The sequence below is a fragment of the Corylus avellana genome, chromosome ca3 (assembly GCF_901000735.1).
Source record: "Corylus avellana chromosome ca3, CavTom2PMs-1.0".
Lineage (NCBI taxonomy): Eukaryota > Viridiplantae > Streptophyta > Magnoliopsida > Fagales > Betulaceae > Corylus > Corylus avellana.
Genome location: NC_081543.1, coordinates 19,803,248 through 19,825,382, shown reverse-complemented (window position 1 = coordinate 19,825,382; position 22,135 = coordinate 19,803,248). Strand labels below are relative to the sequence as shown.

Genomic DNA, 22,135 nt, shown 5'->3' with positions numbered 1-22,135 from the left:
AATGAGTTTGAAATATTTTCTTGGCATTGAGGTAGCCAGATCGAGACATGGTGATATTCGTCTCTACGAAAATATGTTCTTGATTTGCTCAAGGAAAGAGGAATGCTTGGATGCAAGGCAGTTGACAACCCAATAGAGCAAAACAAGTGTTATGGGAGAGTGATTAGAGTTCTCTTGTAGGTAAGGGCATGTGTCAATGATTAGTTGGAAAATTAATTTATTTGTCGCAAACTCGTCCAGATATTGCCTTTGTGGTTAGTGTTGTGAGCCAGTTTATTCACTTAACTTAGGAGTCTCATATGGAAGTGGTTTACAAAATACTTCGATATTTGAAATCTTCATTTGGTAAAGAGTTGTTTTTCAAACATGATCACCAAAAAATAGAAGTTTATATATATGCTAATTGGGCTGGGTCAGTCACAGATTGAAATCTTCGGGATATTGCACTTTTGTGGGAGGAAAATCTAGTTATCTAGCATAGTAAGAAACAATCAGTTTTTGCTAAATCTAATGCAAAGCTGAATTTTGAGCCATGGGCCAAAGGACCATGTGAATTATTGTTGTTATAGATTTCACTGAAAGAACTCGGACATGATTATAAGGATTCGATGAGGTTATATTGCGACAATAAGGCTACCTTTAATATTGCTTAGAGGAATGCTAGGCCAACAAACAAATTTTACAAAAAAGCTTTTACAATATGATTGGAAATGAGATAAATTCAACTTTTGAGAAACCCAATCATATTGTGCCACATTATGTTGTAAAAGTTCTTTTGTAAAATTTGTTTGTAAGCCTAGCATTTTTCTATTGCTTATAATCCCATTCAACATGATCGAAATAAACACATTGAAATTAATAGACATTTTATCAAAGAAAATTGCATGCAAGAAGCAACTCGAGGGGCAGTGTTAAAAAAGGAAACTTATGATAAGGTTTATTTCCTATTATTACCTATATGTAATGACTGTATTTCCATAATAGCGTGTAGGTTTTTTCCATTTAAGTTCTTGTAAGAATATGAAGCAGTACAATTTGGGCTGTAATCAAGTTGAGTATTGAATGTTCAAGCTGAATTCGTTTAATTTTTTTTCGAATACGAGCCAAGCTCGAGCTTTTCACCAAGTTAGATAATTTGTTCAAATTATGTTCATTTATTTTTTGAATGAACTTGAGCTTATTCATGAGCTTTTCAGTTAACTTATTTATTGTATATACATTACTTATCAAAAAAAAAAAAAAAAAACTTATTTATTGTATATATATAATAAATGTCGTGATTGTTTAATTTTTTGTTCGTAAATCCATACTAATTATTAGTTAATTAATTATTATCAAGATTTTATTATTTAAGTTAATTAGATAAATTCACTTGAATCTTAAAAAGGCTGTTATGCCTTTTTGGCTTATTGCTTTGGAATTTCATCTCTCTGTTTAGGCTTTCCAATTGTGGCTTCTTTTTGTTTATTGTCCAGTGTCAGGGACTTATGATTTTTTTGCTATTGATTGCCATGTCAACTGCTTCTTGCAGAATAGAAAATTGCACAATAGACATTTCCTTTCGAATTTTAGATCTCGGCTTGCCATTCAATCGAGCAATTGTCATATGTTTACATCTATTCTGCACCTGATAGTTAGCTCATAAAACTTTCTAGCATAAATTTTCCTTAATCTTACCATATAAAGTCTGTTGAAATCTATCTTGAAGCACTTTTTCTGTAAGATGCATATGCAACTCTTTCAAATGCATTATTATAGGCGTGTAGGATCTCCAATGATGTGGAAACATAGTAGCCATATCCAACCTGTTGTAAAAATATTAACATTACAGAAATATCCGACTCCTAAAATTGAATATAACTGAACTAAAACAAAACCAGCTTCTTGCTGCCTGCATCTCTCCCCTACCAAATTCTCTCTCTTTTTTTTTTCATTTTTTTTTTTTTTTTGTTTTTTTTTGTCTCTTCTTTTTCAGTTTGATACATGTTACTGTGAAGTATTTAAGGTATTTAAGGTGGCTATGATCTCATTGATGCAATCTTCCTTGTTCCAGGAGGAAGCAGAGAAGTCTGCCTTGGACAAAATTCTGCAGGCACTTTTGGATGGGAAACCGGCACGATCTGTAACTTTGACGGAGTTTGAAAAAGATGCTATAAAGCATCTTTGCTTGCTAACAATGAAACCAGTCACCTATGTTGCCAATGTTGCAGAGACAGATCTAGCTGAGCCTGAAAATAATCCTTATGTCAACGAAGTGATGAAACTTGCATCTGAGTTGCAATCTGGACTGGTGACGATCTCAGCTCAGGTTTGGTGACCACTTCTGAACAGAAACACTTACAGTTTTAACTCGTAAAACTTCTTTCAGCTTGTGCCTCTAAGCATGCGTGTGCTCGAGTATGAGTGTGAGCTGGGGATGCATTTTATTTGTTTTGATAAATCTTTTGGTGATATTGGTCTTCCAGATGTTACTATTACATCAGGCAAGTAAAAGAGCGACCTTTCTACTTGCAGGTTGAGTCCGAGCTTACTGAACTTCCATATGAAGAAAGGATGGAGTACTTAAAATCTCTTGGTGTCAGTGAAAGTGGTCTTGGAAACCTAATTAGAGCAACATATAGCCTCTTAGGGCTGCGTACATACTTCACCTCTGGCGAGAAGGTGGTGAAGATAAGTTTGAAATGAGATTTTTGAATGTTATATTCATTTCATTTATTAAAAAGATTGTTGTCCATTGTTTTGTGCAGGAAACAAAAGCATGGACCATACTTGCAGGTTAGATTCTGTTCTGCTGGATGTCAAAGATTTCATACCATCATGATAAATTCTATTTCGTGGGCCTTGACTTGTTCCAAGCCAGTAACAACCTCTTGTGCTTTGAGTTTGTCAGATAGAATGGACAACTTATCAAAAAAGCATTAGTATGACTGATCATTGTATGGGAGAAAAAGATTTTAGTTTTTACTTTTTGGTGAGCTCTTTCTGTCTTCAGATGGGATACAATGTCCTCTATTGCCGCTGAATAAACCTGGCTAGTTTAAAACATGTCTATTCATCATTGACTACTTATTCGATATTAACACTGTTGTGATCAGATGGCTGTCTGACTGTCATTCTTTATTTTTTTAGGAATGACTGCGCCTCAAGCTGCTGGAGTTATCCACTCAGACTTTGAGAAAGGTTTCATTCGAGCTGAGACAGTAAGCATCAGGAGTATAAGATTCAACTTCCTATTTTGAATAAAGTTCTGAATGTTGCTTCTTTTTTTTTTAATTTATTTATTTATTTATTTTTTGATAAGTAATAATGCATTAAAGAGCGTAGAGGGGCACAACCCAAGTACACAGGGAGTATACAAGAGAGCGACTAAGTAGAGGAGAAAGAAGAAGAGAACATAAAAAGAAAATCAGGGAAATTGATCTCTATGGGAGCAAGCCATCCTGCAGTCCACATAAAGAGTGTATACAAAAAGAAATGAAGAATGTCCTCAAGGTTTCTCGACAAATCCTCAAAGCATCTAGCATTCCTTTCCTTCCATAAGCACCACATGAGATACAGGGGAGCCATCTTCCACACCACCGCGCTTCGGGATTTACCACCCGGCCACCAACTAGCTAACATCTCCTTGACGCTTCTAGGCATAACCCAACACATGTTGAACCGAGAGAAGATAGCATCCTACAAAAAACGTGCAACCCCACAGTGAAGAAAGAGATGATCCACAGACTCCCCTTCCGATTCACACATACAATATCGATTAATCACAACGATGCCCCTCTTTCTAACATTATCCAAGGTAAGGGATTTCTCAATGGTGGCTGACCAAGCAAAAAAAGCCACTCTCGAAGGAACCTTAGTGCGCCAAATACTTTTCCAGGGGAAATGGTTGGGCTCTTCAAGGACGAGCTTCCTATAAAAGAGCGAACCTCAAACTTCCCTTTACTAGAGGGAATCCACCACATTCGATCCTCCCCTTCCCCCCACAATGAGAGCGCATACAAGAGTGAGAGAAGGGAGGCTAAGGCCGCCTCCTCCCAATCATGAATTCTTCGAATAACGGTAACATTCCAATGAACCATACCATTTATACTCGCCCTGATGTCCGCAATGCAGGCAGCCTTGTTGCTAGCTATATTGAAAAGGCCGGGAAAAGCTTCCTTGAGGGACGTATCGCCGCACCAAATATCCTCCCAAAAATTGACTTTCAGCCCTAAGCCAGGATCTAATCTGAAATGACATTGAAACGAACTCCACCCCCTGCAAATGTGTTTCCATAGCCCCACCCCATGTGAACCACGAGGAACTTTAGAGCGCCAACCACCCCGAAACACCCCATACTTTGCCACTAAAATCCTTCTCCACCAAGCATCTTCTTCGATAGCAAATCTCCACAACCATTTCCCCAAAAGAGCTTGATTAAAAAACCGCAGACTCCGGATCCCTAAACCGCCCTCCAAAATTGGACTACAAACCTCGTGCCAGCTGACCAAGTGGATCTTGAGCTCATCATTGAGCCTCCCCCATAAAAAATCCCGTTGAATCTTCTCAATGCGATTCGCCACAGAGATAGGAATAGGAAAGAGGGACAAAAAGTAAGTAGGAAGGTTGGATAAAGTGATGCGAACGTTTCCAGGGGGCCAACCTTCTAGCAATCTTCTCTATCATGTCTTCCCAAATAGCCAGAAGCTTGAACGAAGCCCCTAGAGGAAGACCCTGATACTTCAAAGGCAAATAACTGGTGGCACAACCCAAAATGCCAGCCAACTCACCCGCCTCACCCACACCTCCAACAGGGGCCAAAACCGATTTGGCCCGATTTACTTTTAACCCAGAAACAGCCTCAAAAAGCCAATGAGAAGGGCTTTAATGAATCTGATTTGGTCAGGAGCAGCCCCACAAAAAACCTCACCCGCACCTCCGACAAGGGCCAAAACCGATTTGGCCCGATTTACTTTTAACCCAGAAACAGCCTCAAAGCCAATGAGAAGGGCTTTAATGAATCTGATTTGGTTTATGATGAAGTTTACTTATCAAAAAAATGAATCTGATTTGGTCAGGAGCAGCCCCACAAAAAACCAACGTATCATCTGCAAAAAGAAGGTGAGAAACAACAACCTGTTCCGACTCTCCAGCACCCACATAAAAGCCATTGATGAAACCCCTGTTGATGGAAGCATTAATCATCCTGCTGAACGCCTCCATAACCAAGATGAACAAAAACGGCGAGAGGGGATCGCCTTGTCTCACCCCACGCGAACTCTCAAAGAAGTCGAAAGGAGAGCCATTGATCAAAACTGAAAACCGCACAGACGATATACAATGTTCAATCCATAAGCACCATTTCTTGCCAAAGCCGCACCTTCTTAACACGTAGAGTAAAAACTTCCAGTTCATATGGTCATAAGCCTTTTCCATATCCAACTTACACAAGAGGCCGGGATCCCTTGCTCTGATTCGGCTATCAAGGCATTCATTGGCTATAAGAACCGAATCCAAAATATGTCTACCTTTGACGAAAGCATTCTGTGAATTGGAGATGACTCGATCCATAACACTCCTCATTCTATTGGCTAAGACCTTAGCTATAATCTTGTAGATCCCCCCCACAAGGCTAATTGGATGGAAGTTCTTCAGATCGGAGGCCCCATGTGACTTCGGAATAAGAGCCAGAAAAGTAGCATCAAAGCTTTTTTCAAATTTGCCTCTATCATGGAACTCCGCAAAAACAGCCTTAATGTCCCTTTTGATCACATCCCAACAATTCTGGAAGAAAGCCATAGAAAAACCATCCGGGCCTGGAGCCTTGTCCCTATCTATTTTTTTTACCACCTCCTACACCTCCCTTTCCTCAAAAGGAACTTCCAAACTAGAGGATTCATCAACATCCAATCTGTCGAAGTGTAGATTATCCAACCTCGGTCTCCAACTGAGAGTCTCCGTGAAAAGCGACTCATAATAGTGGATGATATGATTACTAATAGCCTCTTGATCCGTAGATATAGTGCCATTAATATTCAATGACTCAATATAATTCTGTCTGCGGTTGGCGTTAGCAATCCGATGGAAGAATTTCGTGCACTTGTCACCCTCTTTCAACCAACGGATCCTAGATTTTTGCCTCGAACTGATTTCTTCTTGAAGGAGGGAGGATTCTAGCTCTCTGGCAAGCACCCTTTTCTTCTCGATCTCCTCGGTAGATAAGCCCCTCTCTTCTTCCGCCCTTTCAAGTGCTTTAAGATCAGCCATGCGAGCCTTAATACTCACCCCCACGTTGCCAAAATCTTGGTCATTCCATCTCTTAATGTCCCATTTGAGAGCTTGCAGCTTCTTGGAAAGGATGTAACTCGGGGTGCCATGAAAATTATACGAGGCCCACCAGCTACGGACTTCTTTCACAAAACCCTCCGCTTTTAGCCACATATTCTCAAATTTGAAGGGTCTTTTACCTCCTTAGAACGGATTGCAATCCAGCATAATAGGAGCATGGTCAGAGCAAACCCGAAGCATCCTCTTTTGTCGCAAATCTGGATGACGAACTTCCCAATCCGTAGAAACTAGAAATCGATCAAGCCTAGACCAAGAGCGACTATTGGACCAAGTGGAGATCCCCCCAACTAAGGGAAGGTCCATGAGGCCCTGCTCCGATATGAATTCACCAAAATCCCTCATGGCAGCCAGAGAAGAAACTCCCCTCGATCTTTCACTTGGGTAAAGAGTAACATTGAAGTCCCCACCAATACACCACGGCATATCCCAGCAGCTCATTACCCCTACCAGCTCCTCCCAAAGAAGACGTCTGGAGTTGACTCTATTAGGCACATACACCCCCGCGAACGCCCAAACAAGACCATCCGCAACATTTTTGAAAGAACAGGCCGCCACATAACTACCCAAAACAGCATCTATCTTCTCTACTACCCTCTTATCCCACATGAGCAAAATGCCACCCGACGCCCCGCGAGAAGGAACATAGCACCACTCCACATACGGGCAGCCCCAAACACTTCTCACTAAGCTGAATGAAATACAATCCAACTTCGTCTCTTGAAAACAAATTAAATTTGCCTTACAGCTTCTAAGCAGATTTCTAACCCTCAACTTCTTCACCCTCTCATTCAGGCCTCTCACATTCCATGAAATAATCTTGAGTTTCATGAGTTAACTCGATTGACCCTCCCCTTACTCCTCTCCTTCCCAGCAGATTCCAAGAAATTAACCGAAGACTGCAAATTAGTAAGCTCTCTCTTACCTTTTTTGACTGCAGATGTAGCCTCCTCCTTTTCCATTTCATTATCCTTGTTGTCAGCCATAAGCATCCCAATGGTGGCTTCGAGCTTCCTTTCGTCTCCATCACACGATAAGCCAACCTCTTTACAAACCTGGATAGTGAAAACCTTCTCCTGACCCGCCAACAGATCCTCATCCAAAGAATTTGGAACACAGGACACCTGGGACGAGGATACCTCAACTGCAAGGGAATCTCCGCCCAAATTTACCCCCGACGCTGTGCCCAGAATGCCCATCTCAGAACCACCCGAAGACTGTTCCACAAAGCCATACCCCAATAGTTCCACACCTGAGATTGATCCGACAGCAACCCCAGAGCGCTCCGATGGCTTCCCATTTTCAGGCTTCTCCTCCAAAATCCCCCAGCCAGAGACACTCGATCCACCCTTTGAAAAGCATTGATCATCGAGGCCGAGAATCGGAGAAGAATCGTCAGAAAGTAAGACAACCTGCGACTTACCCCGAGGACCCGAGGCGGAACCCATTGTCAGCTTAGCTTGAACAGAAGTACCCACCATCGCACCATCACCCAAACCTTCCCCCCTCTCCTGATTCATCCTCGCCAACCCCTTTTTAGGCAAATCCGCTCTCGTTGGCACCTCTGCTGTTGCCGCGGGGACGATCGACGTGCGGGAAGCAGCATAGATCTCCTTATCAGTGTGAAGCAGCCTGAAAACGGGCAATTCAGCAATGCCGGTGACGCCCGCCGGAGCTATGGAACCGCCCACCATGGAGTCCGGTGCGGAGTCCGGCGTACTTACCGGCTCCTTCCCTGTTCGCGACCCCTCCCCTCTCTCCAAAGTCCTCGCCCTAGACTCCTTGTCCACCCTATCTTGCAAATACCGGGCCCTTGTCGAGACCGAAACCCAATTTGGGCCAAGACTTCTTCCTCCTATAGTAGGTCTTAAACACTTGCTTGGACTCTCCTTGAATCAAATTGGGCCGCTCCTTAATCTTGTATTGGGCCATGCCTTGGGTGAGTTTGACCCCTAATACCAGTCCACATTCACCAACTCCTCCCGCCTTGGAAGGAGAGATCTGACTTTCTAGATATTTAAAAACAATATCTAGCTTTTCCAAACCCAGCACTACCTCTCCTTGTAGCCTGTTCAATGACTCCCTCACATTTATTAGTTCCATTTTCACACGAAAGAGGGACTGTGCATCGTGGCAGCCATCCCCCTCCCCTCCCTTCACGTGATCTGCTCCAGATTTCGAAGCTGTCTTCCTCTCCACGGGACACAAATCGCTCAACGAAGGTGGTATGCAACTCGCCGAAGCCCTATTGGCCTTCCCCGAAATCTCCCCTTCCTTTGGGTTAATCGTTCCCGCCACAAAAGCAGAAAAGGACCTCTTTGAGCCCTCCCCTCCGCCACCGACAGCCCTCACCGGGGCTTTGAACTGATGCAAATCCGTCCCTTGGTTGACAGAAACTCGTTCTTGCTTGTCCCTCTCGGCAGAAGCCTCTTTCAACCAACTAGGCACCCTAGCTATTGGTCCAGGAAATGAGTTAAAACACTCCTCTGCCGGTTGCATCGACTGCCTCCACACCTCCGTGAATCTCCTTCTTCTCGCCCCCTCCTCTTTCTTCCCCTCCCTATCCTCCGTACCCGCACAGAGAGATGATTTTGCGAAACACACCTCCCTGGTGAATCGTTCCCAGCCTTGACCATATCTTCCTTCTGGAATGATGATCGAGCCACTCCTATGCCTTCCATCGAATTCTTCTACTGTCAGAAAACGCCCATGTCTATTGGAGCATTTTTGTGCAATGATCCGTGGATACCCTGCTCTGGATTGATCTCAAAAGACCTCCGAAGTTTCCACTACCACTAAGTCCTCCACTATATGCACCAGCCACAGCAGCTCGGCCTTTTGCAAGAAAATGGATTTATGCCTCCTTTTGCTTTTTTCCAAGATCCTTACCCCTGATGCTCCTCCCTTAATCAGCACCTCAAACACTTTGGACTCCACAGACCACCTTCTCGGACCAGCCATGAACAAATCAATCTAAATACTAGACACTAAATCAATTCTCATGCGCCACCCACTCGCCTGCACTTAGGCGGAGGTGGATGAGGGTGAGAGAGAGACGAGAGACTTTTTTTTATGTATGGAATAAGAATGTATGTTCTTATGTGATGCAACTCAAATAAACCCCAACATTCTTTGGTGTCTTTTTTAACTTTTTAGAACTTAAAAAATGTTTGTTAAAGTATATCAGGTAATTGTCCAGTGAAAAAGTGAAATGGAGAGTTAGTGGACATGGAATCTTGATTCTGACAGAAATCAGATCATTTATGTTCTAGGTGATTTAGGACGATATTTACCTATATTTTTGGTAAAAACGAAAATAAGGAAAATATCAATAATAATATTGGAAGAGCGCCGCTTGATCAGAATTTTATCCGTTCTCAGACAATGGAAGTACAAAAGAAAAGATAGTCACGATTCTCGCTGATTGTCAATACTATATTAGGATTTTATTTTATTAGGACTTTAATTCCTTTCCTTAATAGGGTTAGATTTGTTTTAATTATTCTCCTTTCCTTATTAAGATTAGGTTTATTATTGTTACTAGGATTAGGTTTACTATTACTACTAGGATTAAGTTTACTTTTTCTACAAGTATTTCTCTTATATAAGTATGCTAGTTTATTATGTAAAACTAGCTTATTAAATTATTATTAAATCAAAGAATTCTCTCTCAATTACTCTGCGGAATTTTATCTTTCTTTTAGCCTGCGGGCATATTTTTATCTTTTTGGGTAGAAGACGAAGACGTTTCTCCTTACAGAATCAAAGATGCTACTCTTTGATTAGTTACCTTAGTGTTCCGCTACATCAGTTGGTATCAGAGCAAGTTTTATCCTGATCATGGCCAATTAGCGCAATGGTGACAAACTTCTCCAACAACTCCCCTTGTAGGGGAGGGGCTCTTTAAAGAGCCAAATTCATGGGGTATCCGAGCCGGCATTATCTAGATTCGATGGCCAACTTATACTACAACAACAACTTCTATAATGACGCCGTTCGTGAGAGAGATGTTGTTTCGAGATCCAACTACCAGCGATACATCAAGCGATCAGAGGCTCCTTTGAGAGCCGAATTCCAAGAGCTCCGATAGACGGCGCAGATGATGCAACAGGAGGGAGACGTTTGAACGCATGCAGATGCGTGCCCATTGGAATCACAGGGATGCCCAAAATGACTATGGGATCCGAAGGAAACCTGTTCACTATCCTTATGTCGATAGATTCCATGATGATGACGTAAGCCACATTCGACATGTTCGTAACCATATTCATAATTCTCCAAATAGGCACTCTGCCTATGAAGAGAATATATATTAATTATGGTGGAAGCGATGTGGAAGCTTTTAATTTGGTTAAAAAAGTGGAGTTGTCATCAGAGAAAAAATATGTGCAACCACAATCATTGGTTCCAACGACTACATCAATGGAAGAACAGCTATCGCCTCTTCCATCGCAAGTACAACTCACCACGATCACCACAAAAACTGACGATTCTTTTGAAGCAAACGGTAAAGTTGAAGATGAGATCCATAAAGAAATCGTTGAAGGAATTTTTTTGGAAGTAGACGAAAAGGAAAAATCGTGTCTTGGTGTTATCTATGTAGATTTCTTCAAATACCTTTCTTCGGAGGAGCTGCGCATGTCATGTCCCAAAGAAAACTTGAGGACGAGTTTTTATAAGTGGGGGTGTCTGATTTAGGACGATATTTACCTATATTTTCGATGAAAACAAAAATAAGGAAAATATGAATAACAATATTGGAAGAGCGCCGCTTGATCAGAATTTTATCCGTTCTCAGACAATAGAAGTACAAAATGAAAGATTGTCACGATTCTTACTAATTGTCCATTTTATATTAGGATTTTATTTTATTAGAACTTTAATTCATTTCGTTAATAGGGTTAGATTTGTTTTAATTATTTTCATTTCCTTATTAAGATTAGGTTTACTATTACTACTAGGATTAGGTTTACTTTCTCTACAAGTATTTTTCTTATTTAAATATGTTAGTTTATTATGTAAAACTAACTCATTGAATTATTATAAAATCAGAGAATTCTCTCTCAAATATTTTGCGGAGTTTTATCTTTCTTTTAGCTTGCGGGCTTGTTTTTGTCTTTTTAGGCAAAAGTCGAAGACGCTTCTCCTTACAGAATCAAAGACGCTGCTCTTTGATTAGTTACCTTAGTGTTCTACTACGTCACTAGGGTTGTAGAATTATCTTTTTAGGTCAATTACAATAAGCTGCAGAACTTTTGGTTCATAGTGACAGATTGTAGAGGGCTGTGAAAAGAATATACTTGGAAAGGATTGGAATTTAAGTTGCATTTGTTTTGATGTAAAATGCTTTTCAAGGGAAAATCATTGGTTTTCAATTGTTTGGGTAAGACCCAGAAAAAATGATAATTATTATTATTATTATTATTATTTTCTTTCTGTTATTTGGTTGTACCAAAAATCATTTTCACATTATAGCCTCTAAAAGCACCACCGCTAAGAGGGTCACCTCCACATAGCTGTTCACCCTCGCCCTCTGAACCACAACAATTGTTTCAGCCTCATTACACTACCACCACTACCCATCCGCCTAAAAGGACCACAAAAACCTACATCCCTATCCATAGAACTGGCATTGGAAATTGGCCACTACATACAAGCACCTAAAACTTACAGTTCAGCCTCATTCCACAGCCTTTGGAAGAGCTTCTTTTTGTCACCGGTTGACTTCTTCAAGTCCTATGGGAAAATGACACCATTCACATTGGGTTTCAGAGCCTTCTTCTTGGCTCTCGTCGACGAGTCCTTTGTATGGGACTCGCTGTTAGTTGCTTGGTTGCCACTGCTCTAGTGAGTTTAACCAATGCAGGCTTGCAGATGACTACTGGTTTAATTTCAGGCTGGATTTTCTACCCCACAGTATCAAGATTCTGAGTGTACTTAGAAGATGGTAAAACTGCAGGTTTCTAGCCAAAAGGGGTATTTTTGTAATTTGCTGTAAAGGACATTTATCTTTTCCCTTTTGGCCCAACGGCTTGGTTGCTAGCTTTGGTCATTTGTTTAGGGGGTGTGCTTACTAGTCTTAGTTAAATTCGGTGGGTCTTGACTGGTCCTAGTCTTAGCTTTGCTTGCTTGCAGATTTCCATGCTGCCTAAGTTCATTTTCTTTACTTACAGTACATTCCTGTATTTAAGCGGAATGAACAAAAATTATTGTGGTTTCTCGTAGTGCTTTAATGAGGTGGGATGCCAAGATCCTATCATGAATGATTTTAGTTTCTTTCTATCTTCTTCTTGTTGTCGTTTGAGTTAGTTACTTAATACTTGCTGTGTCTTAAAAAAAGGAAAACTTTTTTTATTTTCATGCGATGAGGCCCAAATTCAAGATAAAAACCTTAGCCTTTTCTCATTTGTCATAGAATCTGAACCTTGTTCTTTACACCAGTCTCAGAGATACTTATTTTCTTTATGTTTTGTTGCTGGTTTAAAGATCTGCATCATTTTTTTCCCTCAGACTCAGTTGTCCCAATCCATGAAAATATCTTCCTGAAATGAAATTATGAATACTAGGTCTTTGGCGATGGTGTAGTTTGATAACCCTTTTCTTTTCTTCTTTTGCAAGTAGAATATTTTTTTAGAGGCTGCACAAGCACAGGCCCTCCCTACCATAAATTCCAACGTGGGCTGAGGGTCTGCCACTCTGGAAGACTGTAGGCAAGCACCTCTCCCAAGTGCAATAGAAGTCACTAGCCTGGGCCATGGGACTTCTTGGTCATCAATTGATAATCAGCTTGGGAAAAAATTCTCTCTTTCATACTGATTCTAATAGCTATTCAATGTAACTGAACAATTAATTGATTTATAGATGTCTGAAAAGTATGCTTCCAATGGCTAATGGAACTCTCAGCCCCCATAAGAAAAGGGTGGAGGGTGAGGTCATGTGTCCAAGACTTGTTTTGTGCATCTGTAACTAACTAATCAAAAAGGAAAAAAAGTATGCTTCTAACTGCAGGTATCCTCATTCCTTACTTATCGTACAATAGCTATGATAAACAAATGTTGGTTAGTATGAGAAAATTTTCAGATAATTGGTAGGCACTCTAATTTTTTTTATCCTCTATAAGGAATAATATCGGATTCAATAGTTTTTATGGAGTATCTAAGAATGTTCTAGGTACAAAAACCATTATCCGTTTCTGCCCTTTTATTTCTGCCAAATACCCGGTAAGATGTATAATGACGACCTGATTTATTTATCAGGTGGCTTATGATGATTTTGTTGCTGCTGGTTCACTTGCTGCTGCAAGGGAGAAAGGACTTGTGAGTTGTTTGCTTTACTATTAGCATTTATTTTCTTGGAATTCATAGATAGGATGAAAAGAAAACTTCTTTCTGAGGTTCTAATACTCATTGTGCCTACCATTGAAAAGACTAGATGTTTATATGTCAATGATGGGTTTTTGGAGTCTGAAAAATTGTCAATTCACCAATTCAAACTAAACAACTAGCTGATGAAGCTGCCCCTTGCCGTTGATTGACAAGATCCCAAAGTCACTTGAAAATACTGCAGTAGCTTAAGTGAGGCATACAAAATCACAAGTCTATTCCCTTGATATACTTCCGGATGCTCACATGTGAGAATGAGGCCAATTAAGGATCTGTATATTTTGTTGGCTGAGAGTATACTTAGGGATAGATATATGCTCTGTTTGATTGAGTTTGAGAGAATGTTTTATAATTTTCCAACATATGGGATAAGCTAAATTCGAGCAGGTTGTTGAAAACATTTTGTATTGACATTTTTATACATTTGACTAATTGCAGTAAGCTGAAGCTAAATTTTTGTGATGAAACAAATAGCCATGTGAATTTTATGTCCCCTAGAGTCAAACATGTTAAACACATCTTTAAAATGTGAAAAACATTGGGGAGGGGGGTGATTAATTTCTCCAGAGTTGTTTCTGTGACTTCTCAGTACCAACCTAACGGTGAACTTTTTCCCGTGAGAGTCATCTGGTTTGCTCTAGGCTATGTAGTTCACTTTAATTGATTGAGTTCTTGATGAATTGATTCTTTTTATGTGTCATCAACCCATTGCTAGTACTAGATGTGCACATTAATAGATGAAAAAGAAGTCATAGTTGAAATGGAAAGCCCGAGAATTAGGTGGTAGAACTTGAAAGGAGAAAAATGCACCTTCCTGACTTGAAGATGCTTGAATCATGTATTAATGACCAATATCTGATAGAGGTAGAAAGCAAGTTGCCAATGGAACTATTATTTATTTCTATTTCAGGGTACCTCATTTCCCTTCTTTTGTTTTTCTTCCCTCCCGTTCTTATATTTCTGAAAAAGGAGAAGTATGAAGAGAAATGATAAGAAGATATTGGAACATCAATTTGGAATAGATGATGGAAACAGGAGTTTGTTTTGTTCACTGTACTTGTAAATGGAATGGTAGAATGACTTTTTATATCTCTTCAAGCATAATATGGAAGTATTCATTTAATAAATCCTAGGGGTAATTACCTTTTTTCCACATTAACTATAACGCATTGTCAATTTCTTCCATAAATTGCCAACCTTATTGCCCGACTCTATCAAACTACCATTTTCTTCAAAAAAACCCCTCTTCCGTCAGTCAACCACATTAAAAAACTTAAAATGACTCAAATACCCTAATTTTATATACAAAAATTATATATAATACCCTTAAAATTAAACAAATATATATATATATATATATATGAGTATTAGTTTCAAAAAATATAAATATATTAAAAAACACTTGAATTAAAAAAATATAAATGAAAAATCAGACCATGTGGTTGTCCTAATACTTGACGGATTCCAATAGTGAAAAATCCATCTGTGTGATATAAAATAATAATAATAATAATAATTCAAAGATTATCGGAGATATGTCAAAATAACAATTTAGTCTCTGTAATCAAATTCTGTCAAAATACTTGACGGATTCCAATAGTGTAAAAAGAATTTTTGAGGATTGGCTGCCGGCTGCCCTTGGGGGAGGGTGTGGCCAGCAAGCCACCCTGGAAGGTGGCTAGGAGTGGCTCGCTGCCAACCCCGGCCCAATGGGATGGCACGCGGCAACCCCAGCTGCCTCTGGGGTGGCTCGCGGGCCACCCCTAAGGAGGGGTTGGCCTTCGGGCCACCTTTGACCTGGTTGGGGATTGGCCGCGCGCCACCCCCATCGCCTAGGGGTGGCCGTTGGGCCACCCCTTTGGCGGTGGCTCGTTGGCCACCCCCTCCCCCAAGGGGAGTGGCTGCCCCATATTCTTTTTTTTTTTTTTTTCAAAATTAATTTATATATTTAGATTTTTTGTTTTAATTTTTTATTTTAGGGTATTTTTGTCTTTTAAGGAGATTTAATGTCTAAAAGGTATTCCGTCCAATTTAACATGGTTGACTTACGAAAGAGGGGGTTTTGGAAGAAAATGGTAGTCTGATAGGGTCGGGCAATAAGGTTGGCAATTTATGTAGAGAAATTGACAATGCGTTATAGTTTATGGGGGATGTTATAGTTTGTATGAACGGTTTAGACATAAAAGGGGGAGCCTATTATATTATTCGGCTTATTAAACTTAATACAAACAACCAAATGTATAGGCTAAACCTTACTGACACAAAGATCAAGCTACCTTTGAAACCCTAATGACTCAAATCTTAATATCTCTTCTAACACTCCCCCTCAAGCTGGAGCATATATATCACATGAATCTAGCTTGGAAGAAACAAGCAAATGAAAAAACGACTAGAAAAACATATTCTAACACTCCCCCTCAAGCTGGAACAGCTCGGAGTACACAATACAAATAAGATAATTAAATAAAACTTCCACACTGGTTGAAAACACATCGGAAACTTGAACAACCATGATTTGATCGGATCTCGCCGCAAAACACCAAAGTCGGTCGGATACATCAATCAGTAACAACTTGGGATCAGTTCTCACCGCAAAACACCAAGGCCGGTCGGATACATAGATCAATAACAACTTGGGATTAGTTCTCGCCGCAAAACACTAAGGCCGGTCGGATACATCTATCACAACAATGGATCGGTTCTCGCCGCAAAACACGAAGGCCGGTCGGATACATCGATCACAAACAACCACCAACAACTAACAACAATTATATTTCATATGATTAACCAACAAGTTTCGCCGAAAAACAGATACTAGAAAAACAAAAAAAACTTTGCCGGAGGCTCACTGGAGTTTCGCTGGAAACATGCTGGAACTTCGTCGGAGCTTCAAAACTGGCCGGAAACACACAAGACAGGCCGGCAGTACCTAAAAACAGAAGAAAAACACTGAAAACAGAACAGAAGCAGTCACTAGAAGCAAACCGGACCTTTGTCGGAGTATCGTCGAAGAAGACAGAAAACTCTAGCCACTACAGAACATGCCCGCCATCATACCCAGGAACAAGAACTCGCACCTCAGCAGCAACTATAGACGACGCCAGCCACCTTACACCAACCACTACAGATGACGCTGGCAACCACAAAACAGGCCGGTCAACATTACAAAACACCAAAAACAAACTAAATACATTTTTTTTTTTTTTTCTCACCTAAAGAGTTCCAATCACCAAAAAAAAAAAAAAAAAGTGCTCTATAGAGCTCGACAAAGTTAATGCACACGGGCGGTGCTGCCAACCAAAAAAAAAAACAATACAATACAAATATAGCGGAAAAGCACTACTACGAAGGATTCAAACCCTGAGGCTCTGCTACCATGTTAAAATTTGTATGAACAGTTTACACACAAAAGGTGGAGGCCATTATATTATTCGGTTTATTAAACTTAATACAAACAACCAAATATATAGGCTAAACCCTACTGACACAAAGACCAAACTATCATTGAAACCCTAATGACTCAAACCCTAATATGGAAAAGGTAATTACCCCTAAATCTTATTAGAACTGTTTTTTATCAGAAGCTTGTGATTTATTTTTTGATGTAGCAACTAGTGGAAAACAATTCGGAATCGTTGCCCCCAGAACTTAAGCAGCTGATTCAGTACCATGGGCAGCAACTAGGGCTTGTTGTCGTTAGGTTTAACGGGTCTGTGTGTGGTATGTTAATGAGTTGATATGCTACGAAAAGGATACTTCATAGGTTTAGGGACTTGAGAGCATAACAAAAGATGGGGAGACTCAACCATATTGAAGGCTCTTTGAGATTTATGCATCTATTTTCTTCTTTTGTAGATTTTCTTGATTATTTACCTCTATGTATTTGTGTTGTCTATTAGCTCTCCCTGTCATGAAGCACGCTATTGTAAAACCTCAATATTTTACAAGGAGCTAGCTAGCTTAGCCAATAAAGTTTCTTGGCATTGTTGAACTGATCAACTATTTTGATGTGATATTTGCAGTTGCGATCTGAGGGTAAAGATTACCTTGTACAAGAAGGAGATGTAATGCTGTTTCGTTTCAATGTATAATAATGGCTAATTTTCATGTGGCTGAAATTATTTCATAATTCCTCAACCCAATCAAGCTGGAAAGCCATTCGGATTATAGCTCCCTTCAAATTTTAGTGGCCTGAGAATTTATGCGATGATAGAAGTGCTGGGTGATATGGTGAAGTATTATTCCTTCATTTGTATCCAAGAAACTCATAACTATTTCTTGTAGAGTAAATAGTTGAATTGATTTTATTCCATGGTTACACTCTTAGGAAACTGATCACATTAGAGAGGCAAAGGATGAAAATTAGAAAAAGAATAAAGAAAAAGTGAATTTAAGTGCATCTTCTAGTTTGATCATCCTTTAAGGGTATTATTATTTATTATTTCTGACCCTTTTTTTTTTTTTTTTAAGAATAAATTGGAAATTACTATATGCTTTTCACAAGATTGTCCTTTGATTTATGGTGTATTATTTGCCCCCCTATAATTACACAAGTTCCATTCGGACGCTACCAGTAATACAGTTATGTAGCTCTTTGGTGGTGGGAAAGGGTGTCAGAAACGTGAAAAGTTTCCAAAAACAAATGATTGTAGCCAATCAATGGTTGGTGAGTGTAAATTGCCAAAAAAAAAATGGTGATTTTAAAAGGAAAGGATTGTGATTTGGATCGTGTTGAAGATCGGATGTCATTTTCTATGATGATAGGATAGTCCTTATTCGGTGGCATCTTTCCATTGGCTCTGCTTTAATCTTAATTGATGTGATAGATGTTAGCTGTTGCTTCTAAGCAAGTGAAAATCCCTGGCTATTTTCATTTGGAAGCGAAGCTGGACTCAAACTTCACTCAATCCTTGGCTGTTGATGCTTTTCTTTCCCATTGTTCTTCAACAATGTCCCTCGTTGATCTAACTTCACCTCTCAAGGTTTTCACCCTGGAGTCTTTTTGAGATGAGGTTATGCCTCAAGACTTTTGTTTTAAGGACCTTCGTTGACATGGGGTTAGCCCCTAAGACTTTTGTCTTACGGACCTTAGAAATAAAGTTATCTCCTATGACTTTCGTCTTAGGGACCTTTGTCGGTATGATGTTAGGCTCAAATGTTTTCACCCTGGGTCCTTCTGAATCTTCTGATATAAAGCTCTCCCTTAAGAGTCTCTTCTTCAAGGCCTTTGTCGATATGAGGTTAGCCCTTAAGGTTTTCACCCCGGGACCCTCTTTTGATATGAGGTTATCCCCATTTCAAAGGCCTTCGTCAGTATAAGGTTAGCCCTAAAGGTTTTTACACTAGGGTTCTCTCAATATAAGGTTGTCCCTTAAGATGAAGTCTTAAGTGTCTTTGTTAGTAAGGTTAGCCCTAAAGGTTTGTACACTAGGGTTCTCTCAATATAAGGTTGTCCCTTAAGACGAAGTCTTAAGTGTCTTTGTTGATATGAGTTTAGCCCTGAAGGTTTTCACCTTAGTGCTTCAAATATAAGGTTTTCCATGAAGACGAAGCCTTAAGGGCCTTGGTTGATATGAGGTTAGCCCTGGAGGTTTTCACCTTGAGGTCCTCCCAGTATAATCTTATCCGCTAAGACTTTCATCTTAGGGGCCTTCGTTGGTATAAGGTTTGCCCCTGAAAGTTTTCACCTTGGGGTCCTCTTGAGATAAGGTTGTCCCTAAAGACTTTTGGACTTGAGGGTCTTTGTCGACAAGGTTATCTACTAAGATTTTTGTCTTAGGGGGTCTTTGTTGGTATGAGGTTAGCCACAAAAGTTTTCACCTTGAGGTTCCTTCCAATATAAAGTTATCTCCTAAGACTTTCGTCTTAAGAGCCTTCGTTGGTATGAGGTTAGTCTGAAGGTTTTCACCCTCGGGTCCTCTCGATATAAGGTTGTCCCCTAACGCTTACAATTTAAAGACCTTTTTGTCGATAAGATTATCCCCTAAGACTTTCGTTTTCAGAAACTATCATCGTGGTTGGCCTCGAAGGTTTTAACTTTGGGTCTTCCTGAGATAGGTTATCTGAAGACTTTCATTATTACGGACCTTCATCAGTATGAGGTTAACCCCAAAGGTTTCACCTTGTGGTCTTTCCAAGATACGTTATCCCCTAAGACTTAGGTTTTCAGGGATCTTTGTCGATAGGGGTTAGACAAAGGTTTTCACCATGGGGTCTTGGTATTATCATAGCTTGTCAATGATCGCATTCTTCCTCAGTAGCTTAGATAAAGATCTCTTCTCTCTCCTCAAGTAACTCCTTCCCTTTCTCTTCGGCAACCATGGGAGGAGGGAGTTTTGATTCCTCCTCCCTCCCCTTCCCCTCGGATCCCTACTTCCTTCTCCTCCCTCCCTTTCCTGCCGCTTTTGAGGTCAAAATTGCCTTTTTGGAGGCATTACTTGCCTCATTGGAGGCCCTACCCTGCATCAACAGCTCCGTCGTCTCCTCCTCTTCAACAAATGATCTGGTCACTGCCTCCTCCAGCCTTTTGAAACCTTGCTTTCGTTACCTTCTTGAAATTCTTAGATTTAATTTTTTCAAAATTAGATCTACTCATTTCAAGAAGCCATAGGCTTACATGCGCCACCCCACCACACTCCTGGACTTCTCTGCTACCTGTTGCCGCCAACGTCATTATCCTACCACCACGCGCCGAAGTGTGTACAACACGCGCTTACAAGTAGATCTTACTCGAGGGCGCATAGCCCACGCGCGCCAACGCATGTGTAGCTACTCTCAATGCATGAGGGCAGATCTCTTTCGCTCTGCAATCTTCCACCCTTGTAGCAGGTCTCCTAATGCCACCTTATGGCTCCCAGCATTCACTGCGGCACGTGGCTTACATGCGCCGGTCTTCTCCTACGCCCCTGTTGCTTTTCCCTGCCCCACCGTCCACCCATGTTGCTATTTATGTGTATTTTTTTAGTTTTGTTGTTATCTTTTTATTTTGGGTTAAATACTTTTTTGGCCCCTGTAGTTAAACTTTATTTTTTTTCCCATTCGGTTTTATTTTGTATCACAAACGGTACCTCAATAATGGTTAAAAATAAAGATGGGTACCTTCATCTAAATTCCGTTGAAAAATTGACAGAAATCCACGTCAACACCCCTAAAAAATTGACATCTGTCCAAAAAATGAAAAATTAAAAACTAAAATGATTAAAACATTAAAAAATTAAATTAAAAAAAAAAAAAAAAAAAAAACAAATTGGAAAGGGGTGGCTTGGCTGGTTGGGGGTGCCTCAACTTGCAAAATGGGAAAATATTTAACTCTTTTTATTTTTCAGCTCAAATTTAGTCTGTTTTCTTGCTAGTTCCGCTGCTAAGTATTGCTGCTGTAGTTATTAGATTATCTAATGGTAAAATTATCGACACTACCACCACGTGTCTCTCGTCTTCTGCTGTCTTTGGAGAAATCTATGCTGTGCTGCTAGCATCTCTGTACCGGATTGTTGTTTTTTCTATTTATGTTGTTATTTGCTTTATTTGTAGTGCAATTTATACTGCACTTTGTGTAGTTCGATGGCCACTTCTAATTGTGTTCAGAAGCATTTATAACTAGTCTTCCATTCTCTCTTCTATTCAGATCAAAAATGAAAACAACCCCTCATGTAAAATTTTCCTTATTTGTTAAAAATAAAAAATAAAAGTCGATGGGAGAAGTTTTGATTTTGTCATTTTTACACCAATACTAGCCCACTCGAGGCACGTCCATGCACAATCCCAATGGACAAACCGACCTTCAATCTACCCCTAGCTCTCTATAGTCGACCCTGCGACACCCTGCGACATTTATTTAAGCTCTCTTGTGGCCACTTATTTAAGCTCTCTTGTGGCCACTGCTCAACCATAGGACTAAGAAAGTATTTGGAAAAAAACGAAAGTTTAAGAGAGATTTTAAACTTTGAGGGGTATTTGCAAAAGACGTATAAATTAGGGGGTAAGTAAAGTTTCCGTTTTTTTTACGGAGTATTTTGGGTTGTTTGTTAGGGTCCACCCTTCCTTGAGTGAAAAAAAAAAAAAAAAAAAAAAAAAAACGTGGTGCATTGGAACTGTCCATGCGTAGGCTGTATGCCTGTATGCATATAGAACTCCCATGGCTTTTGTGGTGAAATGAATGGATGGGCTAAATTAGGCAGCACCTTTTGCTCTGTCATCTGTCACGAAACCTCCACCACGTGCAGTTAGTCAGGGTTCCCATGCTTGTGGGACAGACACCCTTCTCACCTCTGATCCCACATCTGCATGCATTCTCATACAAAACTAATTAATGCTCATGCAATCTCTTCTTCTATATATATATATATATATATATTCATTTGTTACTCTAAAAGTTGAAGTAGCCCAGGTTTTCCGTTTGGTGGCTTGTTATAAGAAATATGCAGGACATA

General features: G+C 40.1%; 1 protein-coding gene across 1 annotated transcript in view; it reads left to right on the top strand.

Annotated features, from left to right (window-relative positions):
• Positions 1-18,147, top strand: part of LOC132176669 (uncharacterized) — a 69,344-nt gene extending 51,197 nt beyond the window's left edge. The window contains exons 6-11 of the mRNA XM_059588938.1: positions 2,054-2,308; positions 2,515-2,661; positions 2,748-2,775; positions 3,130-3,200; positions 13,581-13,640; positions 17,729-18,147. Coding sequence (XP_059444921.1) covers positions 2,054-2,308; positions 2,515-2,661; positions 2,748-2,775; positions 3,130-3,200; positions 13,581-13,640; positions 17,729-17,797 — 630 coding nt within the window. The 3' untranslated portion in view covers positions 17,798-18,147. The remainder of the gene's footprint in view (positions 1-2,053; positions 2,309-2,514; positions 2,662-2,747; positions 2,776-3,129; positions 3,201-13,580; positions 13,641-17,728) is intronic.
• Positions 18,148-22,135: the final 3,988 nt, after the last annotated feature.